Source organism: Hyperoodon ampullatus (assembly GCF_949752795.1).
Source record: "Hyperoodon ampullatus genome assembly, chromosome: 2".
In the NCBI taxonomy this organism is placed as follows: domain Eukaryota; kingdom Metazoa; phylum Chordata; class Mammalia; order Artiodactyla; family Ziphiidae; genus Hyperoodon; species Hyperoodon ampullatus.
This window is the reverse complement of record NC_136915.1, coordinates 153348863-153376336: the sequence shown is the minus strand read 5'-3', so window position 1 is coordinate 153376336 and position 27474 is coordinate 153348863. Positions and strand designations below refer to the sequence as shown.

Genomic DNA, 27474 nt, shown 5'->3' with positions numbered 1-27474 from the left:
ATCCTTTAAGTGGTACAAAGCAAAAGGTAAAAGTTTGGAGAGTATACAAAAGCTTAAACACACAAAGTAAAACCCCCTTCCCACCCTTCCCCCCACAACTATTTTTTTTTCCTGTTTTAAAATTTAGTAGCTGCCAAACTAAATTTTTTACTTTTACTTTAAAATCAATTGTCTACTGCACCTTTTTATTTACTTTTTAATATGGACAGGGAGTCTCATTGTTTTTTTTATCATATCAATTAATATTACAGTACATCCTTGGTAATACAAAATTGTACACCTTCATCAAATAAATTAGGATAAATTAAACCAATAAATTATGCAAAGTCTTCAGAACAATAGACAACAACAAAAATCCACAATTGAAATTGCCTCTAGCTAAAAAAAAAATCAAAAATTGACTTTATCAGTTCAGTTATTGTACTATATTCAAATCAAAGGGTCTTTATTACAAAAAAAAGAGCTTAATAATGCTATTTACAACATATTGCTAAATAATATAAAGGCAGTGTTTTGTCACGGTTTATACTATATACATATGAGAAATGGCTGGGACAATATTGGGGGAAGCCAGGACCTTTGATTTTTCTGGGTATTGCTGAGACCAACCCCAAATACATTTGCTTCTCTAATTCTAATTTTGAAGTGGTAATATACAATTTTAAACTGCTTTTCCCACCTATGGAGAATATTTGAATATTTTAAAAATAAAGAATGAAGCCATTTTCACAAAAGAGGGCCAGTTTGCCTTTTCTGTTCATGTCTGTGCATTTTCGGGGGTGTCAGGTTTGAGAGAGGGCTCAGTTGAAAAGACTCAAAGTCCAGATGCTTCCAGATTCCGTTATATCCTTAGAAGGATGATTATAAGAAGATGCAAAGGTTAAATACCAGTTTTGATCCCAGCTCTGAATATGAGCATTTTAGCTTTAGTCTTATGGATGGTTTACAACCAACAGATCTACAGAAAACAAAACTGCATTTCCTTCAACATCACATATAAGTGCAATACAGTAACTGCTTACTCATAGAAACCAGTTACGTTCTTTTAAGGGGAGCTTTTTGAAAACAATGCTTCTTGTAATTTGCAAACACAGAGTTTGTACCAGAACGAAACATTTGTACTATTCACACCAATGAAGATTCTATAATATACATGGCAAAGAGATTCTGCTCTGTCCTCACATGTACACTGCTTCTTTCAGGGGAGTCTGTAAACCACTTTTTCTTTGATGAATTTATGATTGCTTCTGGGGGACATCTTATTTTTAAAGCCCCCAAATCTTTAGCTTTATGACTTAATATTAACCTGTATGTGTATGCATGGATGTGTGTGGGGGGGGAGGGAGGTTACGGTACTGAATGTCTTCATGTACATAGAAAAGAAATTTCATAAATTTACAGAAACTGCATTACCCTTGCCCTTGACATCTGATGAAAGAGACTGTTATCTTTTAAAAGTAGAGAGCAGGATTTTCAAGAATGCTTTCAACTGTCTATACAGTCACTGAAGTGTTCCTAATAAATTCAACAGATGTTGTGAGAATGTAGTTATTTATTAAAATCTCATGTCTTATGTAACAACAGCCATGAGGTTAAATATTTACATTGCTTTATAAAAGTTCCCCTCTTGCTTTAGTGTTTTTGTTTTGCTTTTTTTTTGTTGTTTTTAAAATTTTTAAAAATGATATTCACCCACATCCCTAGCACAGCAACAAAGATTCTGCAAACATAAAACACTTTAATGAAATAATACTTGGAGGCACAAAGCAAACTTCAGGAATATGTGGGTGAACATTTCCTTAAATAATTACTACATTCTACCATCTTCCACGTTGTTTTACCATTTAAAGTGAAATGTCCTCATTAAACAGCCAGAGATACAGTAAGAATTAAATGTTTTGTTGTTGCAAATAGAACATTCTTTTCACAAAACATAACAAGTGCCTAAAATAGGTCCTTAAATCTAGATAGGAAAAGGTAAGCTTTCCACTTCACACGCATATATATATGTATATTTTTACATGTGTGTATATGTGTGTATGTGTTTTTATGTTCACACATCTGCACACACATATATAGCACATGGTATGAAATATTGCTTCTATACTACTTTTCATTAGGCTAAGAAAACACAAGATTTGCACCACAGTTACAAAAAATTGGCTTCTACAAGAATTTTCAAAACTCGAATGCTGCTCAAACAATTGAGGAAAAAATAATTTGCGGTATCAAACTGTTCTAAAAATTCTCTTCTTCAAAAACGTATTCTCCTGCTTTGTTTTAAAAAGACACAAAATATGCATAGCTATCAACGTTATGTCAAACAGCCAGAAAAAAAATCTAGTGTTTATTGCAGCTGTAGTAATTGGAAATAAAGTCAAAAAGATGAAATCGAAAGCCACAGAAGGCACAAGAACAATTGTACTTGTGGGAAAAAACTGGGATTTTGAAGGATTTTTAAAAATCCCCCCGCTGGTGCATTTAGGTCTAGGCACAGACTATAACCTCAAGTGTAGATGCAAAAATAATTTAGGGTTAGCAGAAAATAAGTGGAAATGTGGTATTTCAACATGGACTTTAGACTTTGTTTCCCTATGTAAACTGTCTTTAGTCCTTCACCCTCCCACCAGAGAAAGTGAACTTTCTCCCAAGTTGCCAATTTTTACTTGGTGAGAGTTGAGCTAAGATTGGAGAGATGGTGATTCAAAGAAAACTTGTTAAATAGGAGTTTTGAGAGATAGGCTTTTGTCATTTTCCAATGCACTGGGAGGCACAAGATCTTATGACGGTGAAAGAGAAAAGAATCACCTAAAAGCAAAATGATTGAGTTCTGTTTCCAGGACAATGAGGTGAGTTTCTCCTCACGCTGCAATTTCTACTCTGAAACAATTTCTATGCCTCAGTGAACATGGAGAGGATATTATTGTAGATAAGTGTATCAACATTTGGTTGTGAACACACATTTTTGCCTAATTTGTCTATTTCAATTAGAAAGGCAGGGGAGAATAATACTAAAAATTCAAATACGTCTGGAATCAATACTGAATTTGCCCCAGATCAGGAAGATACTAGCAATCTATCTTTACAGGTGAAGACATTACGGTTTTGCTTTTTACCTTGCAAATGGCAACACAATGGTGATGTGAATTACACGGAACAGCAAAGACCCAGTTCTATACTGATGTGAACAATGAATGTCATACTCTTGGGCGTGAAGCAAGGCGAAAGTGTGTGACCACAAGCTGAGATTGCTTCCCTACTTTGTGCTGATTGGATTTTTTTTTTTTTTTTTTTTTTTTTGGTTTTCATTTTATTCCAATGTGATGATTATCCGAACACTTTTTTTTTTCTTTTTTTTTTTCCAAACAAGCCGGAACAAGAACAAATTGGCTCTGATGGCTCTGTGTAGGAGCCTGCGAGCTGGGCGATGTGTTTGGCTGTGGGTGCAGAGGGAGGCCCAGGGTGTTCCAGGCCGGGCCACTGCACTCTGTCCACACCGCAAGAGGCCATGTCTCCTGAATGACGCAGGCATCATAGGACCGTGCCGTTTAACTTAAAGTCAGCAGGTTTTAAGGCTTTGTGCTGACAATAATTGCCTTCATACGTTCCTGTCCATCAGCAGAATTTATAAATGATGTTAAATTACAGCGACTGGGTCACCTAGTTACATGGGTCAACCTGAAGTCTCCAAAGTCAAATGTAATCTTTATAAAAATCAAGGAAAAAACGATATTTATGTTGTATACGATCTAAATACCAGTTTTTTGTTTGTTTGTTTGTTTTTTTACTTTGTCACGTTAGGAGATGTAGATCAAGTTACCAAAGGGGAGGGAGGGTTCTGGAAAACACTATTGGAATAAAAAACGAATTCTTACTGCATCTGCACACAAAACCCATCTAAGAAAACAAGTGTGAATGCCATACATTTTTTTAAAAGCAAGTATGGGACTTTGTACACCTTTGAAAAAGTGGAAAAAAAAAAAGAAAAAGAAAAAAGAGGAGAACCATTGAAGAAAGCATGAAATAGCAGCTAGCTTTCTTATGTGTGCTGAAATTGTGTCTTTTGGGTTAACTCCCAAACTCTCCTATTCTATACACTCTTCACGTTTTGGTCAATTACTAGCTTCTGAATTAGAAGAGACTGTATCAATTTCTTTAAAACGCTGTACCTAAAATGAAGAAACACTTAAAAATTAGACCGTCACCACTTTGAATATCCATCAGGGTAGAGTGGAAATGTATAGGAAAATAGGTCATTCTCATATGTACTCCTCTCAGGAGGGGAAGATCGCGTCAGCTAGCAGCTGTTAACAAACTTCTAGTGTAGGCAGGAATTTTATGGTCAAGTTGGGATGTTCTTTATTCCTTACCATAGAAAGGAATTCAGAAAATAGTGTTTTTTGAAAAAAAGTGTTAAATATTAAACAGAAATGATAATTCTTTTAAACCACATAAAGTTGAGCAAAGAATAAATTTGAAACTTATGTGCCTTTTAGTATCTGAAGCAAGATACATAGAAAATGATAACACATTATAGGGGGTTTTCTGTGTGAAGAACGATAGATACTTACTTATTACCAAGAAGAACCTATTGCAAAATTTCGAGAGGTGACTAGAAATCACATGAATTTCCAGTCTCATTTTGAAAGAGTCAGTTTTGTACAAAACTGCTTTGCCTCCAAAGAAAATGGTACTAGCTTGTGGTGTTTGCCATTTCTCTAGGAAAGACTTGACGGTTAGTGATTATGTTTCTTTTTAAAATTTGGCCTTTTGGGGGTACTTTTGAAAAGTGAGTTGTTCATCTGCCACCGGCATTATTTTTAAATGTGTGATAAAAAGCGACTTACTGAGTTCAAACCAAATAAAATATTTAAGTTTATCAAGTGGTTTCATTGAGTTTTCCGACCTTCTCAGCAGGAAAAACAAGAGACACATCACTGACTACAGAGTAGTGCTGTGTCACGGGTCTCCCTCTGTCAACCGCCATGCGCAATAAACAATCAATCCAGCAGAAGCATCTTTTTAAAATGCCCTTCCTTGCTAATATAGACTTTACACACGTCAACATTCTTTTTCCCTGAAAATTAACCCTATTTTAAGTCTCCAAATGTTAAGGGCCTTGGGCAAAAGTAAACTAAAGGCGGAAGGAAAAGAACCATCCCCTTGCAATGGAAAACAGAAGAAAATGAGAGAAAGATGATGAGGAGGAATTACCAGCTGATTTCGTAACACATCTATGCCTCCCATACACATATATATGAAATCAAAATCTAGACACGGATAACTTGGACACCCAAAGGGGACTGCTACTATTCATACATTCGAAAAGAGTTGTTGAAATTTCTACTCATGAAGCAGCTCTTGTAGGCAGTTTGGGGATTTGAAAATCTCAGGGACTTCACTATCCAGCTTGCAGATGACCTTGTATATAGCCTTCTTCCAGGAAGGATCAACATCTTTGCCTGCGATAATGGCATTGAAAAACTCCCGTAATGTGATCTGCGCAACTTCCAGGAATCTCTCTGGAACCTGCTGATACAAGGAGACAATGGCATTAATAAAGTTTTCAGTTTCAAGTCTCCAGTTCTTCAAAGGAAATTGAGCTAAGTTCTTTCTTTCAGAAAGGGGCTTACATGGCACCTGCATTTTCTAAAAATGGCCGGCCTCTATTCTCTTATGTAAAGTCGTTATATATAGTAGCATTGTAATGTGGGGTTGACAGCTTTATAGAGTTTTAGAAAAAGACTTGTGCAAAGGATACATGCAGAACTACTGAAAAACTGGGATTCCATTGTGAATATCTGAGTAGAAAAAAAGGGGACATACTGTTGGGATTCCTCACTTCATTAAATAGGTGTATTCCAGAAGCAAGTCGCCACCTAATCGTTCAGAATTTGAATCATATTTCCATTATGAAAACAAAATGTGTTCTCAAAAGTAGAATAATAATTGGCCTTTGATATAAACCAAACTAAACCCACACTTATAGATGAAGATAGCAAAAACCTTAGTTTCCTGCTTGTATCAGAGGATTGTTGACCCAGATGTTAAATTGTATATTAAAATAATCTGCACTATAAAGTACAGGCATACCTTGCTTTATTGTGCTTTGCTTTGCTTTATTGTGCTTCATAGATAGTGCGTTTTGTACAAATTGCAGGTTTGTGGCAGCCCTGTGTGGAGCAAGTCTATTGGCGCCATTTTTCTAACAGTATCTGCTCACTTCATGTCTCTGTGTCACGTTTTGGTAATTCTCGAGATATTTCAAACTTTTTCATTAATATTATATTTGTCATGGTTATCTGTGCTCTTTGATGTTACTATTGCGAAAAGATGCAACTCAAGGCTCAGATAATGGTTAGCATTTTTAGCAATTAAGTACTTTTAATTAAGGTATGTACTTTTTAAGACATAATGCTATTGCACACTTAATAGACTACAATATAGTATAAACATGACTTTTATATGCACTGGAAAATCAAAATATTTATGTGGCTCGCTTTATTGTGACATTTGCTTTATTGCGGTAGTCTGGAACGGAACCTGCAATATCTCTGAGGTATACCTGTCCTCTATGTACAAAAAAAGAGTAAGATAATGATACTGAGTCCCAAAATACAAAATTAGTACTGAATCTTAAAATCCTACATTGGAAAATACTTTACCTTGAGATTAGAATTGCTCCATGAGAGAGTGATTTATGCAGCTGATAGCAATAATAAAACCCCACATTTTTGGACTGCTTATTATGTGTCAGGCACTGTGTTATGTACTGAATGTGAATTATGTCATTCAGTTCCCCCAACATCTCTGTGATTATTAACCCCATTTGACAGTGAGAAAATGGAGGCTCAGAGAGATTAAGGGAATTGTTCAAAGTCATTGTACTCTAAGATAAACATTCTTCAAATATTCTTTTCAGAATCCCTATGTGTTAATCCTTTTCTCCCAGAGCAGTGAGTATATATGTGGGTGTTTTTTGTGTGTGTTTATTAATTATTTATAAATAGTTGTTTATTTAATAGTCTAACGTCTTGTCTAGGGAAAGGAATAGCTATTGATGTACTTATTCAGTATCCTTTGTAAGTTACATGGTAAAGCATGGCCTATCTTTCCCCACAACAAGGAAATGGATTCACAGAATCATTCCATGTACTCATAATTTTCCAAATACACACTGACACTGTAGATTTCTTTTAGTGGGGTACTTATACATTAATAATGTTTTATTTTTACAGTAAGTGCAGACATACGAGGAAGTAAAATGCACTGTAGTTATATGTGTAGACAGATCTGTCTGCACATATACAAGAGGTATATATTTTCATCTTGGTTCACACTTGCCCCTCACCAAAGTAAAAGGGAGGGATTGTCATTTTGAACACATTTGATTCCTTTCTCCACGCCTTTTCTCAATTTGTGCAGTGGACCTTTTTATAATGATAGTAACTGTTAAAGAAAATGAAAAAGATACCAGACATCCCTGTCTTACATATTTGGAGTTAGACAAAGAAGTTCAGTGCATCCCATGGCAAGTCACTTGTCCTTTGAAGGAAACCTAATAACACCCCAGAAAAAAAGGGCCCCCATCTGGGGCTGATCAGAATCTAGAAAAAGTGAAAAGTTTGAGAAGCCCCTCCCAAAGATATTGGCTAGTTTCTTAGGACACAGTCCCCACCACTGCCTGGAAAATCATGGAAACATCACTTTGTCCCCCATGGATGTGCAAACCCATACACCCCAAAGGCCATTCCCTGCTGAGAATTCATCTGTATTTTCAACTGAACTTTGATGATTTTCTCCCCAACCTCCTGCACGTACATGAGTACTTGTGGGATGGGAAGGGCCTGGAAGAGCAATCACCCCTCCTAGTCACCTTATACTAAATAAAAAGTCAAAAAAAAAATTAAAAAATTAAAAAAGGGGCTTCCCTGGTGGCACAGTGGTTGAGAGTCCACCTGCCGATGCAGGGGACACGGGTTTGTGCCCTGGTCTGGGAAGATCCCACGTGCCGCGGAGCGGCTGGGCCCGTGAGCCATGGCCGCTGAGCCTGCGCGTCCGGAGCCTGTGCTCCACAGCAGGAGAGGTCACAGCAGTGAGAGGCCCGCGTACCGCAAAAAAAACAAAACAAAACAAAACAAGTCATTAGGCAGCCTTTTTGAGTACCCCTCCCTCTTCCCCAAAGATGATCCTTCACATTTTATCAAATGGGCGCTATTGAGAGAGGGATTCTGGCTAGAGAACAGTTATGCAGTGCAACTACCCACTCTAACTACTAGGTTTGGGAGCTGTTAGCCAAATGCTACAGAAACATCATCAGAGTGGTTTTCCTGGCCATTGGCAACAGATCCACGATGAAGATCTGTGTTCCTTGAACACTCGGGGATGCGGCCTGGCCTGGCGGAGAGCTGTAGGGACAGAGGGTATGGCAGCGGCTCCAGATGAAGTCCCACCCACTCCAAGGACCCCCAAGAGATCTGGGGAGCCAGGGGCCAAGGGAGCAGGGCTGATGTTTAAGACAGTCGGAGGAGGGAGGTGCATCCAGAACAGCATCAGCCCTGGAGGAGGGAAGAAGCGTATTTCTAGGGTTTGCCCGAGAACAACTCAAAGTAATTTCTTTGGGGGTGCGTGCAGCCTCCACCCTGTTATTCCTTATCATTCGCCATGCTGGTTACTGGTTTTTAGTGGGTCTTATCCTGTTTTAAACATTCATTTCTTTTGGCAGTAATCTTGGGCTGTCCTTTAACATCTTTTGTATTTGTGTCTTGATGTTATTTAACTTTTCACCTACTTATTTCTAGTTGTAATGAATTTATCATAAGATGTCCTTAGAGAGGAAGTCCTGGCTTCTAGTCTGCGTATCCCTCACAATGCTTCACAGAGTTCTTTCACATCATCTTTGATAAACAGTTCATAATGAGACCCTGCCTTCTGCTTTGTTCTACACTGCTCTAGAGTCACACTTATCTTCTCCCTAAATACTTAAAAAAAAAAGGAATTTTAAAGTAAGGATAGAAAACAGAATTTAAAGACTTGAAATAGATCTCAGAACTCATTTTATAGCTGAAGAAACAGATTCTATGAGATGAAGAGACTCATGTGAAATAACTTATCCAGGTGTCTTTCCATTAAACCATGATGGCTCCTTTTTAATGCAATTTCCTACTTATAAGAGGCATCAAAACCTTGACAACCTGTGGATCTGTGGTTTAGAAAAACCATGGAAGAGCTAGTAACTTCAAAATAAGTGCAAATGACACAAAAGATTCCCAAGAGTAGACTATGGTTATTGGTTTATGTCTGGGAAGGGATGAATTCTTTGCAAATGGTTTGCTAATTTCTTGCTTACTTTGAGGCAATACTCATGCATGGATTGGGCTAGGTAAAAGAAAGTTATAATGAGATCCTCTAGTACTAGAGCAATTAATCATTTTTTGGTGGCTCCAGAGAGGTAAATTGATGTGTAGCAACTGAGCTGAGTGTCAAGGAATCCCATCCACAGGTAGAACTATCACCCACGAAAAAGAGACCCTTACCTCTCTGCCAGAAAAGTTTCCCCAACTCCATTTAACAGAGTAAGGGGTGGGAGAGTCCTTTCTGATGTTTTTTTTGGGGGTATCTTCGAATTCAGCGTTATGAGAATGGTGTTGCCGATATTTTTTCAGTACCTCTTCACACCTAATGGATTTCCAATCACTAATAAACATCTGCAGAAAATCCCTTAGTGACAAGTAATCCCTTATCTAGGTTTCTTTTAATAGAACCCAACAATCTGCAGAATGAACCCTAGAGTATCTCCTCAGCATCAGGTGGCAACAGTCAATCAAGTCCCTGGAATGCAAGACAATGCAGGCCGCTGGGAGGGGGAGGGAAGGCCATGCCTTTGGACATGCCACAGGGGAAAAACAAAAGGCTTCCAAAGTCTCTGGCTGGGACTCTGAGGCTATTGTGGGAGCTGCTGTGCTGAGTGTTCTTCAGGAGAGGAGAGTGGAAACTTTGCTTTGATAAAAGGCATCCCAATATAGGAACCTCACCCCAAATGGTCTTGCTTCTCCTTGCCCTGATATTTGGAGGAGAATATCACCGCAGGGAGGTACTTGAATGCACTCATATATTTCAAGGGGGTTGGCTATCAGCATCCTCCCATTTCATCACAATTGTTTGCACTTGAGTCTCCTCAGAGCACATGAGGGCCCTGTGGGCTTAGATGAAACAGGAGAAATGGGAGGATGTTTTCAGGTCTGTCAGCCCGTGCCTGAGTTGCCTGTATGTGCGCACAGGCACGCGCACACACAGGCGTGCGCACACACGGTGTGTTGGGTGAGTGGTTGTTTTGCTGTTCTTTTTTTTTTTTTAATCAGAATGAGTGGCAAAGACACATTTTCCCCCCGTCTTCCTCCTCCTCTTCCCAGTTGCTTTACCTTCAAGGATGATTTGTTTTATTAAACTGACTGTCCCTAGCCTCTGCAGTACATAATAAAAGCCTGACATAGCAGGCTGCCTGCCTTCTGTGTCCTGCAGACACTCATCATAAGTGTCAGGACATACCAAGGTTAGCGGTCACTGGAAGTGTGCTCACTGGCCCAAACCTTGCCAAACGCTCTTGGCAGCTGAATGAATGTCACAGAGAATAGAAGGGGAATTACAAAGGTTAAAAAGAAGACAGCCTCTCCTATTTTCTGGAGATAGAGAAGCTGATTTTTCACACCTCTGAAACATCCATAGTCTCATCCATCAGCCTCTTGCAGGGGACCTAAACTCTGCCCCTTTCACAGCTCCCCGTGGATACCTTTCCATCCTCCATCCCCTTTAAAAACTGGTCCACTGGCCTAATTTCATCAGTGGAATGATCTTTGCTGAAATGGACAGAAAACAAACCAGGCATTGACCTCTCTCCCTGGCCCCTCCCCAATAACCAAAGCTAATCAATCAGTAGATTACAGTCTTATCAAGAGAGATCATCTTTTAGGTTCATCTTTTAAACTATTTTTTTTTTTCAGACTTCAGTGGGGAAATGGAAAAGGAAACATATATATGGGCAGAAGTGGCTAACGGATGGGAAAGTAAAATCCTGGCTAGTATTTTGGTGAATTAGTTTGTGTGTGGGTTTTCTTTCTTCATCCTCCTCCATTAAAAAAAAAAAATACTATAAAAGGGCAATAAAATGCTGACTGTAAGAAGACCATGTCAAGGAGAAAAGGGTACTGGTATTTTGGATACTCTTCACTGCTCGCCTTGGAGAGAGAGTTATTCTTGTCACAAACCCTTTTGTCTGCATCTGCTGACTGCTTGCCTGTAGCCAGCAGCATACTTTAACTGTTTTGTCACCTCCTAACATCACATGCATCAGCTGTTGGGCTTTTGTTACGGGTATTGTAGAACTAATCCGCTGTGGCTGGTCTACTGTGCAGTAAATAAAACAGAAACGGGCTTCTCAGACAATTCTGCATGAATATTTCAGATGGCTTTTACAGCTCCGATTCACAAAATCAAATAAATAAATAACTCCCACAGTCCCCCCCGCTCCAGCCTCTACCCACACAGAAACAAAACCCCTCAAACTAGACCCAGATGCCTCCAAGTCAACTGCATTGAAGGCACTGACTTGAGCCTTCAAGCAATTGTTTGAGTGAAGTTGAAAGAATAGCGATCTCTAAACTTCAACACTGTGGTGTTTGTATTTATTATTAGAGTCAAACACGTCTGATTCCGAAAACTGGGTAAGAGGTTTTGAAAATCTCGAGAGCTACTTTTCTCCTTGGGCTTTCTAAAAAAAGATGTAATGCCATCAGTAGTATATAGTTAGAGTTATCCTATCAAACTGCTTTTATTGTTTCCTTCTGCATTTTCTTCCCTTCCACTCACCTGAAAGGGGTCAAAGGAAGATGCTTGTGCATCTAATTCATCCTAAGAGCCTTTCCAAAATGTTTAACCTGTACTGGCGCACAAAAGGAAAAGCAAACTTTGGGCCAGGAGTTTTGAAACTGAATTGACGTTGTGAGTTCTCTTAAGGGATACATAATGTACTAACCATATACAGTGAGGCGTTTTTCTAGACAACTTCTAAGTGCCTTTGGAGAAGTTAAAAAGAAAAAGGGCATCTGTACACGGCTGCGTGCATGTGCACACACACAAACATCGAGATCCTAGGAAAGGAGACAAAGTTGAAGTACTTTCCCGAGCATTCATTCACCCTAGTGTGCACGTGATTCCTCTAAACAAACTCTCCCATCCCTGATGTTTGTTAAGTAAATATTGATCAAGGAGAGACATATCTCCTGACGGCAGTGGCACAAACTGGGGACTTAGACTGCAGACAGAGGGGACTTAAATGGATAAACTCAGATGCTTTAGTAACTCCTCATTGAGATTATCAGACAAAAAGGGAAGGACAGATACGTTATTGCTGTTCCTCTCCACTGTCTCACTCTCACTGAATTCTCCTGCCAGAGGTGGAAGAGGGGAATCGCAGGGCTATGAAAGATGGTGACAAGATGCTGTGACTAGGGGGTCTCCCTTAGCAGTCACACACGCATTTATCCTGCGTGTACAGCTGGGGACTGGCTGGCCCTTCAGAAGGGCAGAAAGGGTGCAGGGGATGGTGAGATTGTGTTCCAATGCCCTCTCATTACGGGGAAGGATTGGATGGGAAAACAAGCACGAATGTGCTTTGCGAAGCGTAAAATAGTATCCAAATGTAAGGTGGTGGTTAGAACCTTAAGGAGGGGTCCATCCACTTCCTAGGGGCCATTTCACTGGGATTATTAAGTGTATGCAAAGCAGTGTCTTGAGAGATGCTTTGAGGAGGTTCATGTGGCTGATTTTATTGGCCGAGTCAACACATTGAGAAAAGTTGCTTTGTGTTTCCCAAGTTTTATTTCAGTCATTTCATGATTGTGACTAGAATCCTGTCAGGGGCTGAACGGCCACATAAGCTTCCCTGGAAAGGTCAATTTTAAAATCAACTCTAGAGACTAGGTTTTCTGTATTAGGCACTGAGCACCACAGCCCAAGAGCAAGGTGTTATATTTAAGAGTTCCTACCAAATGGCTACATGGTGTTTAAATTTTAATAGGATGCTCGCACCTCTGTTTCAAAGGACTGGAATCATTCAGGGAGCACTGGCTACAAAACTGCTTGCAGACGCTACACCGAATGAGTCCGAGGAAGATTCTGCAGCCACAATCGGGCTTCAGACTAAAGTCTCTTTGACTCTGATGCTCCAGGTGGCTTCAGCTTTCAGGGACCTTACAGGATTAGGTTAGTGTGATGCCCACACAATTTTAGGCCTATGAGTGGGCTCACCTCCTACTTACATGTTTTGCTACTTAAATATGTGAAGGCTAAATGTTTATAGGAAGTGGCTAGAGTTCAAGGCTATCCTTAAAACAAAACAACGAAAAAAGAAAACCCCCCCGCCATGTTTCCTCCGTCTAAGCAAAGGAACACATGGCAGTAACAGTCTGTATCAATTTTTTGTAAACCTTCAAAAGAACAATGTTCTGTTGAGCAAAATTCAGTAGCATTCTGTAAACATTAATTTAAGGAAATCAATAGACTCAGTGAACTAAAGCCATATTGCAAGATAAACTGGCCAGAGTGCCACTTTGTCAAATAGATTTTCGTTTTCTCGGCCTGATAAAGACAGTTTCAAAACGGGGCAAACGTGTTGCAACCAAGGTTTGAAAAGTATGTGGCCTTCAAACAGTCTGCTCATTCTTCCTACAAAGCTGGATAAACATACTTTAAAAATGATAAGATGGTTTAGAATTGATCTGGCTTTCAAATTTTACATAGGGTGGATTTCTTGGTTGTCTCACAGGAAAAGAGAAAAACAAAATAATGCGCACATTCAGAATAGAGAATAAGTGTACTTGGGAGAAGGGGTTAAATTGTCTTGAGAAAAAGAGCTCTGGGGGCAGTGGCAGTTGATGCTTGACTTTAAAAAAAGAAAGGAAGAAAGAAATCTTTATTCATGCTGACCTGATGGGCAACAGGCTTTCTTGCCAAAATCCAAAAGCCAAACTCTCTAGTGGGTTTGGGATCAGAGGTTTCAGCTGGTGGAAGCTGCTCCGTTCTGTGAGCACCATGCAATGTCATATTAATATGCAAGGGAGGAGCTGGGGGTGGGGAGGTCAAGCTGGGGAAGGGCCGGGGGAAGGACCCTAAGTGGGTGAGATCCACACAACAGCCTCAAGGTTTCTCTCAGCCAGCCTGCAAGAACTGCAGGGATAATTAGGAAAAGTGGCAAAAGGAAAGCCTGTCTCTTGTCTGTGGCCACAGCAGGGACCTGCACTGAGCTTGTGGGAATACACTTCCGAGTGAAATTGCCCGCCATCCCCTGATGCCACACCAGCTCTTATAAATGCTGGCAAAGTGGCGCCCGGCTAGGACATGGTGCAAACAGTCCATTGGAGGGAATGTAATAAAAAGAACGAATAGTCACATGGGAACTGCAAGGAAGGAGGTTAAGGATCTACCTGGACTGGACAGTGGAATGCCATGGCAAAGGATGCCAGGCAGTGGACTCTGGTCTGCGGTGTGGCCGTATGGGCCTGGCCATCAGCCCTCACGTGGACTTCCCTCAACAGCACGAAGGAAGGGCCAAGGCTGCCCTGAGGAGTTCCTTTGTTTCCTCATCTGAATTTGAATCTTTTACCTTTTAAGAGTGGGTATTCACAAAACACAGAATTCACAATAAAATTCCTATACCTTTCAGATGTTGATAACATACACATTGATAAAATGTGCTGGGATTGAGCATTTGGAAAAATTGTGACTTTAGGTAATAAAAAAGACTGCCTTCACATCGATGCTACCTGTTAATAATTTGTGTATACATTTTAAACTGTGTAGACATCCCATTGGCAACTTTGTCTATAGATACCAAGATAAATAAAACCATGTCTCCCACAGCCCCAGAAAAGGAAGTACTAGCTTGCTGGGAATGGAATGACAAATGTCTTTATAATAAACTCTATGAGGTTGTCAAAATTATTTTGTGCCGCTGAAATCTGGTTCACCAAATATGCCTAAAGTGGCTAGTTTGTTTGCTCATGCTTGGAGGTCTTGGTGTTGTATGTCTTAGGAAATACAATAGCTGTCATGTTATTTGTTGTAATGAGTTAAATTTTCCTTCTCTCCCAAACAACGTCTCAACACATGACTCCAAGTTTAAATGAGCATCAATCAAAATAGAACAAAAACAAAATCATAGAAAAGGCCTCAAAACCTAAAATCTCATATTTTCTCCCAACCCTCCACCCCCGAGAGACTATAAAGATACTCTCCCATCTTAAAAACAAGGGTGAGCTCTCTGCTGGAATGACACATCTGGTAGGCTGTTCGGATAAGATCTGGACCGAGACTACGGCATCAAAGAAGCATAGTTTTGGAACTTCAGAACTAGAAAGGATCTCAGAGAGTTCATGTTCTACCAAAGAGAGAAAAAGCCTCAGCCAGGGGTCGGCAAACTTTTTCTATAAAGGGCTGGACAGTAAATACATAGGCTTTGTGGACTACATTTGGTCTTTGCTGCATATTCTTCTTTTTCACAATGCTTTACAAATATAAAAACCCTTCTTAGCAAGGGTCATAAAAAACAGATTCAGTGCCAGATCTGGCCTGTAGGCCAGAGTGTGCCAAACCCTGCTCTCGGCCAAACTTAAGAGCGAACCACTTTTCTGAAGGCCTAATGCTCTTTCATTCTTCTCTAATCCTGTGGCCCTCACTGGGTCAGCACACTAGTTGTTCCTGCAAGGGGAGCTGGGATCAACGTACCCGAATTCAACCTACATTGTCATGCCACTCCTCAGATGCGTGTAAGGCTGGCCGTGTCTACAGGAATAATTAATGGACCACACAGAGAGATGCGAAGAGCTAGGTGGACCTCAGTCTTGCCCTGATTTGACAGGGAGCTTTTCGTTAGGAGCTTTCCCGCCAGCAAATATTCAAACGAACTACTATGGAGGAATCTATCCCTCCTTCGTGACACAGGTAATGAAACAGCTTCGATGGAAAAATAAGCAGTATACCAGTCACTCTGCCGCCTTAACTAACTTCCCTTCAAGTCAACCCCATGAATTACGTGCCAACCGCGTCTGAGTTCAAGACAGGCTGATAGCGCTTGAAGTTTAACTTTTGCTACCATGACTGGGTGAGGCAGTAGGATAAATGGGGCCAAGCTTGCTGCTCTTCTTGGATGGGAGATTATTCAACAACAACATGGCATCAACTCTCCAATATTGCGTGAAGGAAGCTGGGGCCCAGATAATCCGCAGTTACTCCTGTTTCGTTGGAGAATGCATTACGTGATTGTCTTCTGCAGAGGTTTTCCTTCATAATTAAGCTTTGCCCAGGCTAGCATCAAAACTAGTGTGTGCCCTTGATTCATGTGGATGGAGCAATGTGAGGGAGAAGCCTAGGGAGAAATTGCTAGGAAGCGGGGTTGAGGCAGGACAATGAGAATAGCATTGACCAGTGTAAGCACCAAAGAAGGCCCTGGGAGATATGGATGCTAAATGAACAGAGCTTCGGAGAACACCAGGTCATGGGAGACACCGCCTCTCTGCTGACAACAGCTGATGCATCCCCAATAATATCTGGGTTGTTTTGGGAAGGGACTGGGATGAAAGGCAAAAAAGTCAGAAAAATTCTGCTTTGTGTTCTAGGGAACTCTATGGGTTTCTCCTCCAGGATTACCCTTTGCAAAACTAAGCATGAGCCGTATTTCAAAAGCGACCTAAGAGGTTTGTGAAGGGCTTTGACATTCCTTTTTCAAGAAAGGTAAATAGCTTGGAAAGTCAGAGAAACAGATTCCAGAAGAACCCCAGGAGCCTTTGGAAGTCCTCTAGAACCCTACCGACACCTCATGGGTCTTGAGGTAATGTTTGCGGTGGGAAGACTTAGGATGCTGTCGAGACCTGGGACTGGCCCTGCTGAAAGGCAGGGTCAGGAGTCCACATACAAATTATTTTGTACACCTTCAGGTCATTTAAGATGATAAATATTTGGGAATTCCCTGGCAGTCCAGTGGTTAGGACTCCACGCTTTTGCTGCTGAGGGCACGGGTTCAACCCCTGGTTGGGGAACTAAGAAGCTGCAGCAAGCTGCGCAGCACAGCCAAAAAAAAAAAAAAAGATGATAAATCTTTGAAAAATACTCTCTGTATTAAAGGAAGTACAGTGGCCTGAAAGCATAGCCGACTTCTGCTTCTGACCATGCCTCTGCCTTCACCCCTACTCAAACCCCCATATCTGTTCTCAGTGAATATATTACCTTTTACTAAGAGTCATTTTTAGTACCAGATTTTATTTTCCACCGTTAAGGTAGCCTTAAAAAAAAAACAGAGGTCGGGTACAATTACTGTAAGAAAGATAGAAAAAACATATCCAAGTGACCTGTGTGAGGATTTGATACCTCCCAAACACAAACTTGTACATATAAAATCCCAGTGGAAAAGACATTCCTGGTTGATTACTATCATTTGGGACATGCTTAAGGGGAAGGATGATGTTGCTTTTACAAAAACTACCAACCAAGCCTAGTAGTGACGGTAGTTATAACATCTAAAACAATTAATTCTGTCTTGAAAGAGGGGAGATGTTGTATATTCTACAGAAGTTAATATGCATTACACAGGCCGATTGTCTGGGCTGAGTTGTGGCCTCGGTGGAATGTGTGTGGGGACAGGTATACAGGCTCTCTGTTAGTTTGTTCAGGTCCATATCGTCTCCTAGAAAACCCACAGGCATGAGGGCTTCTTGGATGAATGACCTCACTGTTTGGCTGCCCTAGCCACCACAACAAAGTAGGCAGCAAATATAATGCCAATAAATTGTCTATGAATTTGAAAAATTCGCCTCTATAATCCCAGCAAGGGAGTTGCCACATCTCCAAGGCCACTGTTAAAAGATCTGCAAAGAGGGCCTTGGGAGAACACTAAACTGGGCACCCTGGAGATTTTTACTGAGATAATTAAGACACAGCAGCACCCCAAGGATGGAAGTGGCTCCACCTGGTTGCCATCTGTATTCCCAGGGCCTCCACAGTCACTGCTTAAAGCTTTGCATCCTGCACAGGACTTATGTAGAGAAGGCATAATGTCTTCTGTTCTAGAATCGCAGAATTTCAGAGCTAGAACAAAGCTCTGTCTTGAATCTTATCACTTTACTGGTGAACAAAGTGGAGCCCACAGAGGCAGGTGTTGCCAGGGGCAGACCCTCCAATCTGGGGCTCCTTCCACGCTACCCTGTCATCTCATGGCTGTCCTTCTCATCTGGAACCCATGACTCCAGAAGCCTGGAGCTGTTCCGGGCTGCTGTCATCTTTATAGCCAAGCTTGGGGCAGGAGGAATCACCTTCTCTTTTCAAAACCAGTTTTGCACTGACTCTTTGTCCCAATTCTAACGGGAACTCCCTGTTTGCTCTTCTGTTTGTTTGTTTTCCTGTTTAGGGTCAGCAGGAAATGATGCAAGAGTTGGGTTACTGACAGTGGCGACAAGGGAACTTTTCTTTGGCTTGACAAATGAATGAAAGCAAATGCTTATATAGCACTGACTTTGTGCTAACATATTCATGGACATTCATTTAATTCTCACAACAACTCTGTGAGGTAGGCACTATCATTTCCCCCATTTTACAGATGAGGACACTGAGGCAGGCACAGAGAGGGTAAGACACTTGCCAAGGTTTCACTGTTAGAAAGTGTCAGTGCTGGGATTTGATCCCAGGGACTGGTTCCAGAAACCATGCTCTTAAGTTCTACACTATTATTAGTCCAGGACCACTGACATTGGAAAGACTCCCCCAAAGGAAGTCCCTTTTAAGATCTCAAGGTGACGTTTTTATATAAAATTATACCTACTTGTAAGTGAACATTTTGTTTCCTGCTTGAGAATAATACAGAGATCAGAGCTTTCTTGCCTTAGTTGTCATTTTTATAGACTCAAGCCCAAGGCTAAGGCTGTGTCCTCATGATGTCAAACACTCCAATACGTTACCTACAAAAACACTGAAAACATCTGCACAGCAGGGTGGATCTGTGCAATTTTTATTTGGCTGGATATGTTCCGTAGACACAATCAGATTTGCAAGAATACTTGCCAAGGGTCTCATAAATTGGTCTCATAGGATCATTTTAACCAGTAAGTGCTACTGAGATGCTAGTCAAGAAATCCAGCTTCTGAGGATGAACTTTGGGGGCAATCAAAAAAGTCGCATTGGAGGTGTATGTGAGGTATAAAACCATGATGTGGCCGCCCACTGGAATTCTGCCCTGTTGTCCTGTAATTGTAACTGTCCCTCAGGAAAACCATGGTCCTGCCGGAAGAGCATTACAGAAGGGCTGCTAAAATGATCAGGCGCAGCCCACTTACTGTATGAGATTAGACTTTTAAAAAGGATTAGAGCTCCTTAATCTGGAGAAATGAAGATTAAGAGGGAGTAATGATCAAAGTCTATAAAATCAGAGAGGAAATGGAGAATATGGCCACAGTCCTGTTCACAAATCCCAGGATATTCTAACAAGGGATATCCCTTTGGAGTTCCAGGGAAATCACTTTAACAGCCATACAAAGAAGATACTATTTTCACAGCAGGTAATAAATTTAGAGAATTACTACCTTGAGAAGTGGTGTATTCTGAGAATGGAGTTACATTTTTAAAAAGGTTTAAATAAATCCAGGGGTGATAAAACCATAATGATCTAAAAATGGCAGGTTAGGAATGTTCTGGGGACATCCTGAGTCTTTTGAAAATGATGCAATCAGTGACAGGTACCCGCCCCTCCTGACATGCTCCCTGCCCAGGGCTGGTGGCCTACTGATCTGGCCACCTCTGTCCTCGCTTTGTTACCTAGCTTGTTCCTAATATTCAGAACAGGGGTCAATGACTGGTAAGCTCAGAAACCTAGTACAAAATAGCAACTCACTCCTCGGAGGGGGTTTTCTTTAATCCTTGCCAGGGTCTTTGTCCTCGGATTCCGAATTAGAATTCAGGACAATGATCTGACCATGCTTCCCATAAAAATATGAACTTACTCCTTTCAGGAGACCTTAAAATTAAAATCTACATTTTACTCAAACAGAGAGACGTTGGAAACATCTTATGTTGCAGTGGTGGGGGGATAGAACTGGTTAAACTCTCTATTGGAGAAGCTGCTAACACAGATCAATCAATTCACATTTAAGGGGAAATTAAACATACCGATTATGTAGTACCCATCACGGCCCAAGATATTAAGCTCTAAAATTTACTGCAGTTAATGTAGAAATCAGCACACCTTAAGAAAAGCTGTGACTCCATCCAACATATAGAATAAAACTTGAGAGAAATGTTTGAGCTCGTTTCCAAAACAGCCACGGGTTCGTCACTTTCAATATCTAATAATAGGTCATTGTTGGGGAGCCAAAGGCAGCCAAAAATAAATAAATTTTAAAAAAAGAAAAAAAGAGGTTATGACAGCAGGAGGAGGGGGCAGGGGATTTTGGGAGGCGGTAGAGTGCAGACGAAGATTCCATGCAGAGAAAAAGAACCTTCAGATGACTATAACATGCTCAGCAAGGCATGAAGAATATTTTCTGTACTCACATTTTAGACTGCTTGCTGAAGACTGGTAAAACGCGGCAACGTGCAGAAGGAAATAAAAGAGCCAAGGAGGGGGAAGGGGCTTCAGGAGAAAGGCATCCATCTCCAAGCAAATGTCTAATAAGTCCTCATTCTAACCCTAAGTACCCTTGTAAGTTGGGAGCAATCCCGTGGTATCTTTTCAAACTGCAAGTTTGAAAACGTTAGTCCTCACGTTGGGGAGATATTCAGAATCACTGTTCGTTTGGGGAGGAGAAAAGTAGGAAGGTGGGAAGGGGTGAGGATGGGTTAAGGGGTAAAGAGTCGCCTTGTTTCTCGTTGTACACTTTCAAGGGCTCTGGGCGAGAACAGTGGGACATCTGGAGTTCAGAAGTCGAGGAAAATGGGGAAGAACCAGGAAGATGAATACGCGATCGTCAGCTACACAAAAGAACGGAGCAGAAAGAAGCCTGGATTTGGGCACTCGCGTCTGGCAAGGAGGCCGCCAGCAGGGCTAATGAAGCATTTGTGGTGCAGGACGATTGCCAGCGCAACAAAGAAGATGTGCTTGGGCTCTGCAGATGTGCCAGGGCCCCCAGAGCAAAATAATGACATAATCACCATCAGTGTCACAGACCAGACTGTACACAAGGTGACAGGGGAGCAGGGGGCTGTAATACACACACGGGGAGGACTCTCCGGGGCCCACGGCGGCTGCGCCCTGAGGCCTGGGATGCAGGCAGGACTACCTGCCTACCTCTCTCTAGCTGTATCTCACATCCTAAGGTGAGTCTTGTCCCCACCATTGGCGGCTGTGTTTTACCCAATCCCAGCTACTCCTCAAGAGGCCACAGAAATCTGAAAAGCTTACGAGAGACTCAGACTGGTTGGAAAAGGCTGGAAAAAGAGAAGGAAGGGGAGAAATGGAAGCAAAGAGTTTTGAGTAAAACTCCCAGTGATTCTGCTAAGTTCTGTGCTCCAACTCCCACGAACCTGACCCTAGCCATTCAACCCGAGGGACAAACATTAGCATGACTGTCAAGGTTTCCTGCTGCAAAGAAAATGCAAGAAATATTTGGGGGCGCCTGGGAGGGAGGATCACACAGTAGCAATCGATGGTCCACCTCAAAGCGAGCACGAAAACAACAGGAAGGCAGGAGGGAGCTGCCCCTGCCCGTTTTAAACAAGGTCTCTCAGCTGGCCTCGGCACCTGCCCTGGCTCCGGCTCCGTAAGGTGGGTGTGTTAGTACAGCTGTCTGGCTTTTAAGTGACTTTTGTCAGTTTGAAAGTGAAAAGTCTGTTTGAGGAGCTGAAAGAACAATAGCCCAGAGGCCGGAAGAAGGGCTGGCAACACAAAGGACTTAGACGACACCACTGTCCCTTTTCATTACTTCTAATGAAAGATTCATAGGAATAACTTTAATTTTTTATGACCCCCTTTTTGGTATGACTCTATTAGTTGTGTCAACTTCCAGAGCCAGGTTCTCTTTAAATAGCAAAGGGTCTGTTGTGAAAGTATCTTCAAAGAGCAACAGGGACAGAATAGATTCTGGCCATCCTGCAGGCCCCTTTCTCCAGAAGACACTGCTCTCAGGGACACAGAAATGCTCTTTAAATACAGTTTCCTTCTGCCTTGAGGTCTCTGTGAACACTACAGGGAAGCGATCTTTTTTTTTTTTTTTTTTTTTGCGGTACGCAGGCCTCTCACTGTTGTGGCCTCTCCCGTTGCGGACGCGCAGGCCCAGCGGCCATGGCTCACGGGCCCAGCCGCTCCGCGGCATGTGGGATCTTCCCGGACCAGGGCACGAACCCGCGTCCCCTGCATCGGCAGGCGGACTCTCAACCACTGCGCCACCAGGGAAGCCCCAGGGAAGCCCCAGGGAAGCGATCTTAAACCTCTCTAACGTGCTAGTTCAACTGCTCCTAGGAAGAACGATTCTATTTGTTTTCTTGGCTTCACTCTATTTAACAGGAACAGTAGTATAATCATCATTAATCGCTCTCTTTTCCCTTTACTTTTCAAATAGCTGTCTCCATAGTGCATCTTTATTTGGTGTCTCAGCCAAAAGGGCAGGGGTGGGGAGGGAGGGAGGGGAACAGGTTGTATTTGTTTTATGTCCTGTTACCAGATAGCACTGAAGACTGGCTTGAGGCAATCGTTGAAGGTGAAACAGTACTTTAAAACGAGGATAATCTACTTTCAAGAACCAAAGTCCTACGCTTCATCAAAAGAATGTTTGCAAAAAACACTCATTCTGGCAAATGTACACTGAAGTGGTTAAGAGAAGTGAGTGAATGATCATTTCATTTTCTGCCCTATGGCTGAAAAAGAACCAAACAGTTAAAAGTGCAATAAAATCCTGGGGGCGGGGCTGGGGTGGGATGGGGTGAGGAAATGTGATTTAAAATGTTATCGGCCACGTGAAAAGGGATCACCAACTTTTGAACAAGCCTGGGGTTCGCTAAATGAGTTTGTTTAATCTAGGCGAAATAAACAGGCTGCTTTTCAAAAGGTGGTTAGACCTGCAGACATTTAATCCAGGATGGGCCGAACACAATGATACCGGCCCACTGAAAGCTCCAACCACCACCGGCGGCTCTCAGCAGAGAACGGGCTCCCTTTCTCCTATTGATAACCCTTTGTGGGGCACAGAGAAAGAGGCGAGGCGAGGAGAACTGAACGTCAGACAATGGCCATCATGCCACACACTGTCTCTGAACTTTCCTCATCTCTGAAGGACAATTAATTATGAAGGCCTTAGGGGTAGGTCGAAGCAAGGGAAAAACGCAATGCTGTCCCAGCAGTGGACGCGGCTGCCACCTCTGTGTTTGCTAAATGGCTTTGCCTGTTGGGGTACAGCCACCAAGAGAGCCAATAGATCACTGGGCGGGAGGCGGGAGGTGTGGGAGGAAAGCAAAAGATTTTTTTGTGTGTGCGCCTGCCCTTGTATAATTCTATTCTCACTGTGAACTCATCCATACACAAAACACAAGGACAATTTTTTTTTTTTTTTTAAAGAGAGAAAAGCCACAGGGTAGGTTGCAGCAGAAACGGCCTCTCAGTGGTGTGTTAAAAAGGATGGTCTTTTCACCAAATCATTTCACAGAGGCAAAACAGACAAACACAAAGAGTTGAGACTTTTTCTCTGACATTAAATGGAGTAACTGATAAGGTCAGACATATGATACCTAAAGACATGAATCTGTGAACTCTTGAAGTCAAAGGGCCTCTCTGTGCCGAGGAACAATCTTTCAAAGGAAATAGATCATAGAACTCCACTGAATCTGCTTTAAACTTTATGAAGCAGGAGGAGAAAAAGCTCTAAGTAGGGAAGCTTGACAGAAGAGCCTTGAACTATTTTCTGAAGGAAAGATGAGACCCTCCCTAGGCTGCCACAAAACATCTTTTTTTTTTTTTTTTTCTAAAGGCTCCTCTGAACTTTGATACCAAGACACTGCCATTGAAAGCTGTATAATTATGTGCTATAGCCACTGTAGAAAATGCTTTGTTCCCCCCAACAAAGGACAATAAGCAAAGTAAAGCGACATTACACTGTATCTTTTTCTTTAAGAATGTTGAGAAAGGTCATGGAATGCTATAACTAATAAAGCTGTTGAGTAAGGAGGGTTTAACGTTGATCTTACTGTGCTTGAATGTAACCCAATGACAAAAAAGACACAGGGCGCTAAAAATGCAATGACATTACCAAATAGATGATAAATCAATGGGCCTGCTTCATTATACTCATCAACACCTTGAATCCCAAAGGGACAGCGGTGCAAAAATGAAGCTTCAGGCACGCAGTTTTCCCTGTGCCCTCCCCGCCCCACCCCTGCCAACCCCCCCTTCCCCACCCAGCCTGGCGTCTTTAGTGCTCCCTCCTTCAAATTTCAGGCAATCATTCTGTACGAGGAATATGTTTCCAGACAGCCATGTGTGTACATATATTTAGAGAACATTCATTTAGTCTCTTAAAAGATCAATTTGGCTTGTCAATGGGGGGACTGGCAGCAAAAGAAATGGTAAAGGTCTCTTTTCCTCCTTGCAACCCACCAAGAGTGCGTTGTGTGATCGTTTAAATGGCACCTCGGCTTTGAGGCCAAAAGACTGCAAGAGCAGTAAAAGGGTTTCCCTCCTGTGCCAGTTTTCCAAACGATCACTCATATTTAAGTATCTATTTGGAGCAGAGGGAAGCGCTTCCTAAATCCACCTGTCCTCATTTTTCTTTAAAGAGGTGACAGGGCGAATGAAAGACTTCCAAATATATTAAATCTTCTTAAACGTGTGTCCTGTGGAAAGCGGGAGTGGGCTGGGAATGGGGGTGAGCCTGGTGGAGGGAGTTAGATGCACTATATGTGTTTAAGTGTCACGTGTTTGGGTGGGTGTGTGTGGGGGGGGGATGTGAGGAGTGCTGCCTTTTCATTTTCTCTTTCTAAGAGGAGAGTGAGAAGCCCAGAGAGAGGCCTGCAGAAGTACCCTTCTTGTCTTGTCATGTGACACCTAGAAAAAAGTCAAACCACAGGCTCCACGATGGAGCGTCTGCCCCCCGAGTTATTAGTATCTTAGGAAATGACATTTACAAGCCCACTAATCAATGAATCAGGTTCTCTTTTCTATTTGTTTCTAAGCCTTCCATCCAAAACCCTGGGTCTTTATTGAGGGCAAGGGAAGTTAGTCACTCTTGCGAGTTTGGACCCTGCCCGCAGTTAATTGGCTAGCCACTAATGGCCCACGGGGGACGCCTGGCTGACCATGGCGGGGGAAGAGATAGCTCATGGGAATGGAGAAAAGGAGAAGGAGTGCTCAGGGCACTCTTGGAAATTGATCGTGAGCCTTGCCTTCTTTCCTGCCCCAGTTGTGAGGGAAACAGAAAAGCAATACAGTCCAAAGCACATGCCCCTACGGTCAGAAGAGTCAGCCCGGATGAAGGTGTCTGCTACATTCTCTTCCCAACCTCCACGCAGGCCATCCCAGACCCCAAGCTCTGGGTCATCCTGCCTTTCTCAGCAGCCAGCCTACCTCAGTCAACCTAGGGTGGCTGTCTTCCGGCTCCATGAGCAGTGCGTTTAACCTTTGTGACTTAACACAGATCGGTTGCCTTAGTTGAGTTCTCTGCAAAAACGTGTAAACCTGCCTTGGAAACTGACAGCGCGCATTGCCTTCTTTCCCTGCCACAGTTGTGAGGGAAACAGAAGTAATAAAATTCAACTCCTATGCCCCTGAAGTCAGAAGTATCAGTGTGATTTAAAAACTGGGAAGGAATCCCAAACCTCCTTTCCCTCCCTATAAAAATCAATTTTGGAAGCTCTTCAAAATGAAGTGAGAATGAAGCATGGCAATATATACCATAACACCTGGAATGACAAATTTATTGTTACCAATCTCATTTAACATGAGAAGCGGGAGTTAAAAATGCGGCCTGGGCTTCCCTGGTGGCGCAGTGGTTGAGAGTCCGCCTGCCGATGCAGGGGACGCGGGTTCGTGCCCCAGTCCGGGAAGATCCCACATGCCACGGAGCGGCTGGGTCCGTGAGACATGGCCGCTGGGCCTGTGTGTCCGGAGCCTGTGCTCCGCAATGGGAGAGGCCACAACAGTGAGAGGCCCGCGTACTGCAAAAAAAAAAAAAAAAAAAAAACCTGGCCTGTCACTGAACGTGCCTCTCTGAACACCTTCACGGACTCATGTTGGGAGGGAGATGCTCGACCCTTGTCCTGTAGCCAACTTTCTTCCCTTGAGCACAAGCTGAAAGCGTGGTTCATCCCCCCCTACCTGCCCCCTTCAGTGTCTTCTTCCACATCCCCTGGGTCTTCTCAAGCTCTCACCACCCCAAGTCTGAATGTCGTGCCAAGAATCTTGGCAATTGTGTAAACTGATACAAAAGGCAGAACAGGCCCTCCTGTCACTTAGAAGGTTCTGACTCATACAAGACAGGAAATGCGCAGGGTCTAGAAGAGCAGGGAGATGCAAGCCACTCCCTCTGCACTAGTGATAAACCTTCCCCATCTGCTTTATTTTCCCGCAGGCCAGGGGTCAGCAGCCACTCCAGCCTTGAGAGCCATCAGCAGCAGGGGCTGGAGGGGGGTGGTGCTTAGCAGTGACAGAGGTGCCACCAGCAAGCTTATGACAGAGGCAGAGATGGAGCCGAAAGCTGAGAAAAGACAAGGGTAGGAGGAGGGAAAGAAGGAAGGAGAAGGTAGCAAAGGACAGAAAAGCATTAGCATCAACCCCGTTCTCTCTCCCTGGCTCCCCTGTTCCCACCCATTTAGAACTACTTTAAAAACAGTATAAAGCTTTAGGCAAGCTGAAGTATTTCTTGTATTAATATCCATATCATTAGTACTCACATTAAATTAATTAATATTGGTAGACTACTTAGAAGAGTGCCCAGAACATACTAAACAGTCAATAAATGTGAGCTATTTTAGCATTGCTACAAACCACTGATTAACTGATTGAGAAATTTTAAAATGTAATCAAGAAGACGTTTTATTATTTGGCCAGCTAATAGTTGGTTTAATATATTCCTTTAAATTGATTGGATCTTTGGGCATCATGTAGGCATAACTTCAGTCTCTCTACTAGGCCCCATCTCTGTTTAAAAATTTAAAAATAAACCAGGTGCACAGTTCTCTACTTTGCCATCTTCTTCACTTGCTCATTTTAGACTGCAGATTCACTTGACTTGGTCTTCAGGGGAGAAACTTAGATGCAAAAGTCAAGCAGTGCATGCAATAGCAGCTGAGGTATCAGATAGAGGTGCTGGGCCTACTTCTGGCTCACAGCCACAGTCCACACTGGAAGAGCAACAATGATAAGACCAGTGGCTTTCTTTTTTTTTTTTTTTTTTTTTTTTTTTTTTACAAATTTATTTATTTATTTTTGGCTGTTTTGGGTCCTCGTTGCTACGC

General features: G+C 42.3%; 1 protein-coding gene across 1 annotated transcript in view; it reads right to left on the bottom strand.

The window, feature by feature from the left end:
* Positions 1-5343: 5343 nt before the first annotated feature.
* The window catches only part of PROX1 (prospero homeobox 1), a gene marked incomplete at both ends in the record, with an annotated part of 40070 nt that continues 17939 nt past the window's right edge, over positions 5344-27474 (bottom strand). Inside the window, one exon of the mRNA XM_079728508.1 lies at positions 5344-5529. Within this exon, the coding sequence (XP_079584634.1) occupies positions 5344-5529 (186 nt within the window). The remainder of the gene's footprint in view (positions 5530-27474) is intronic.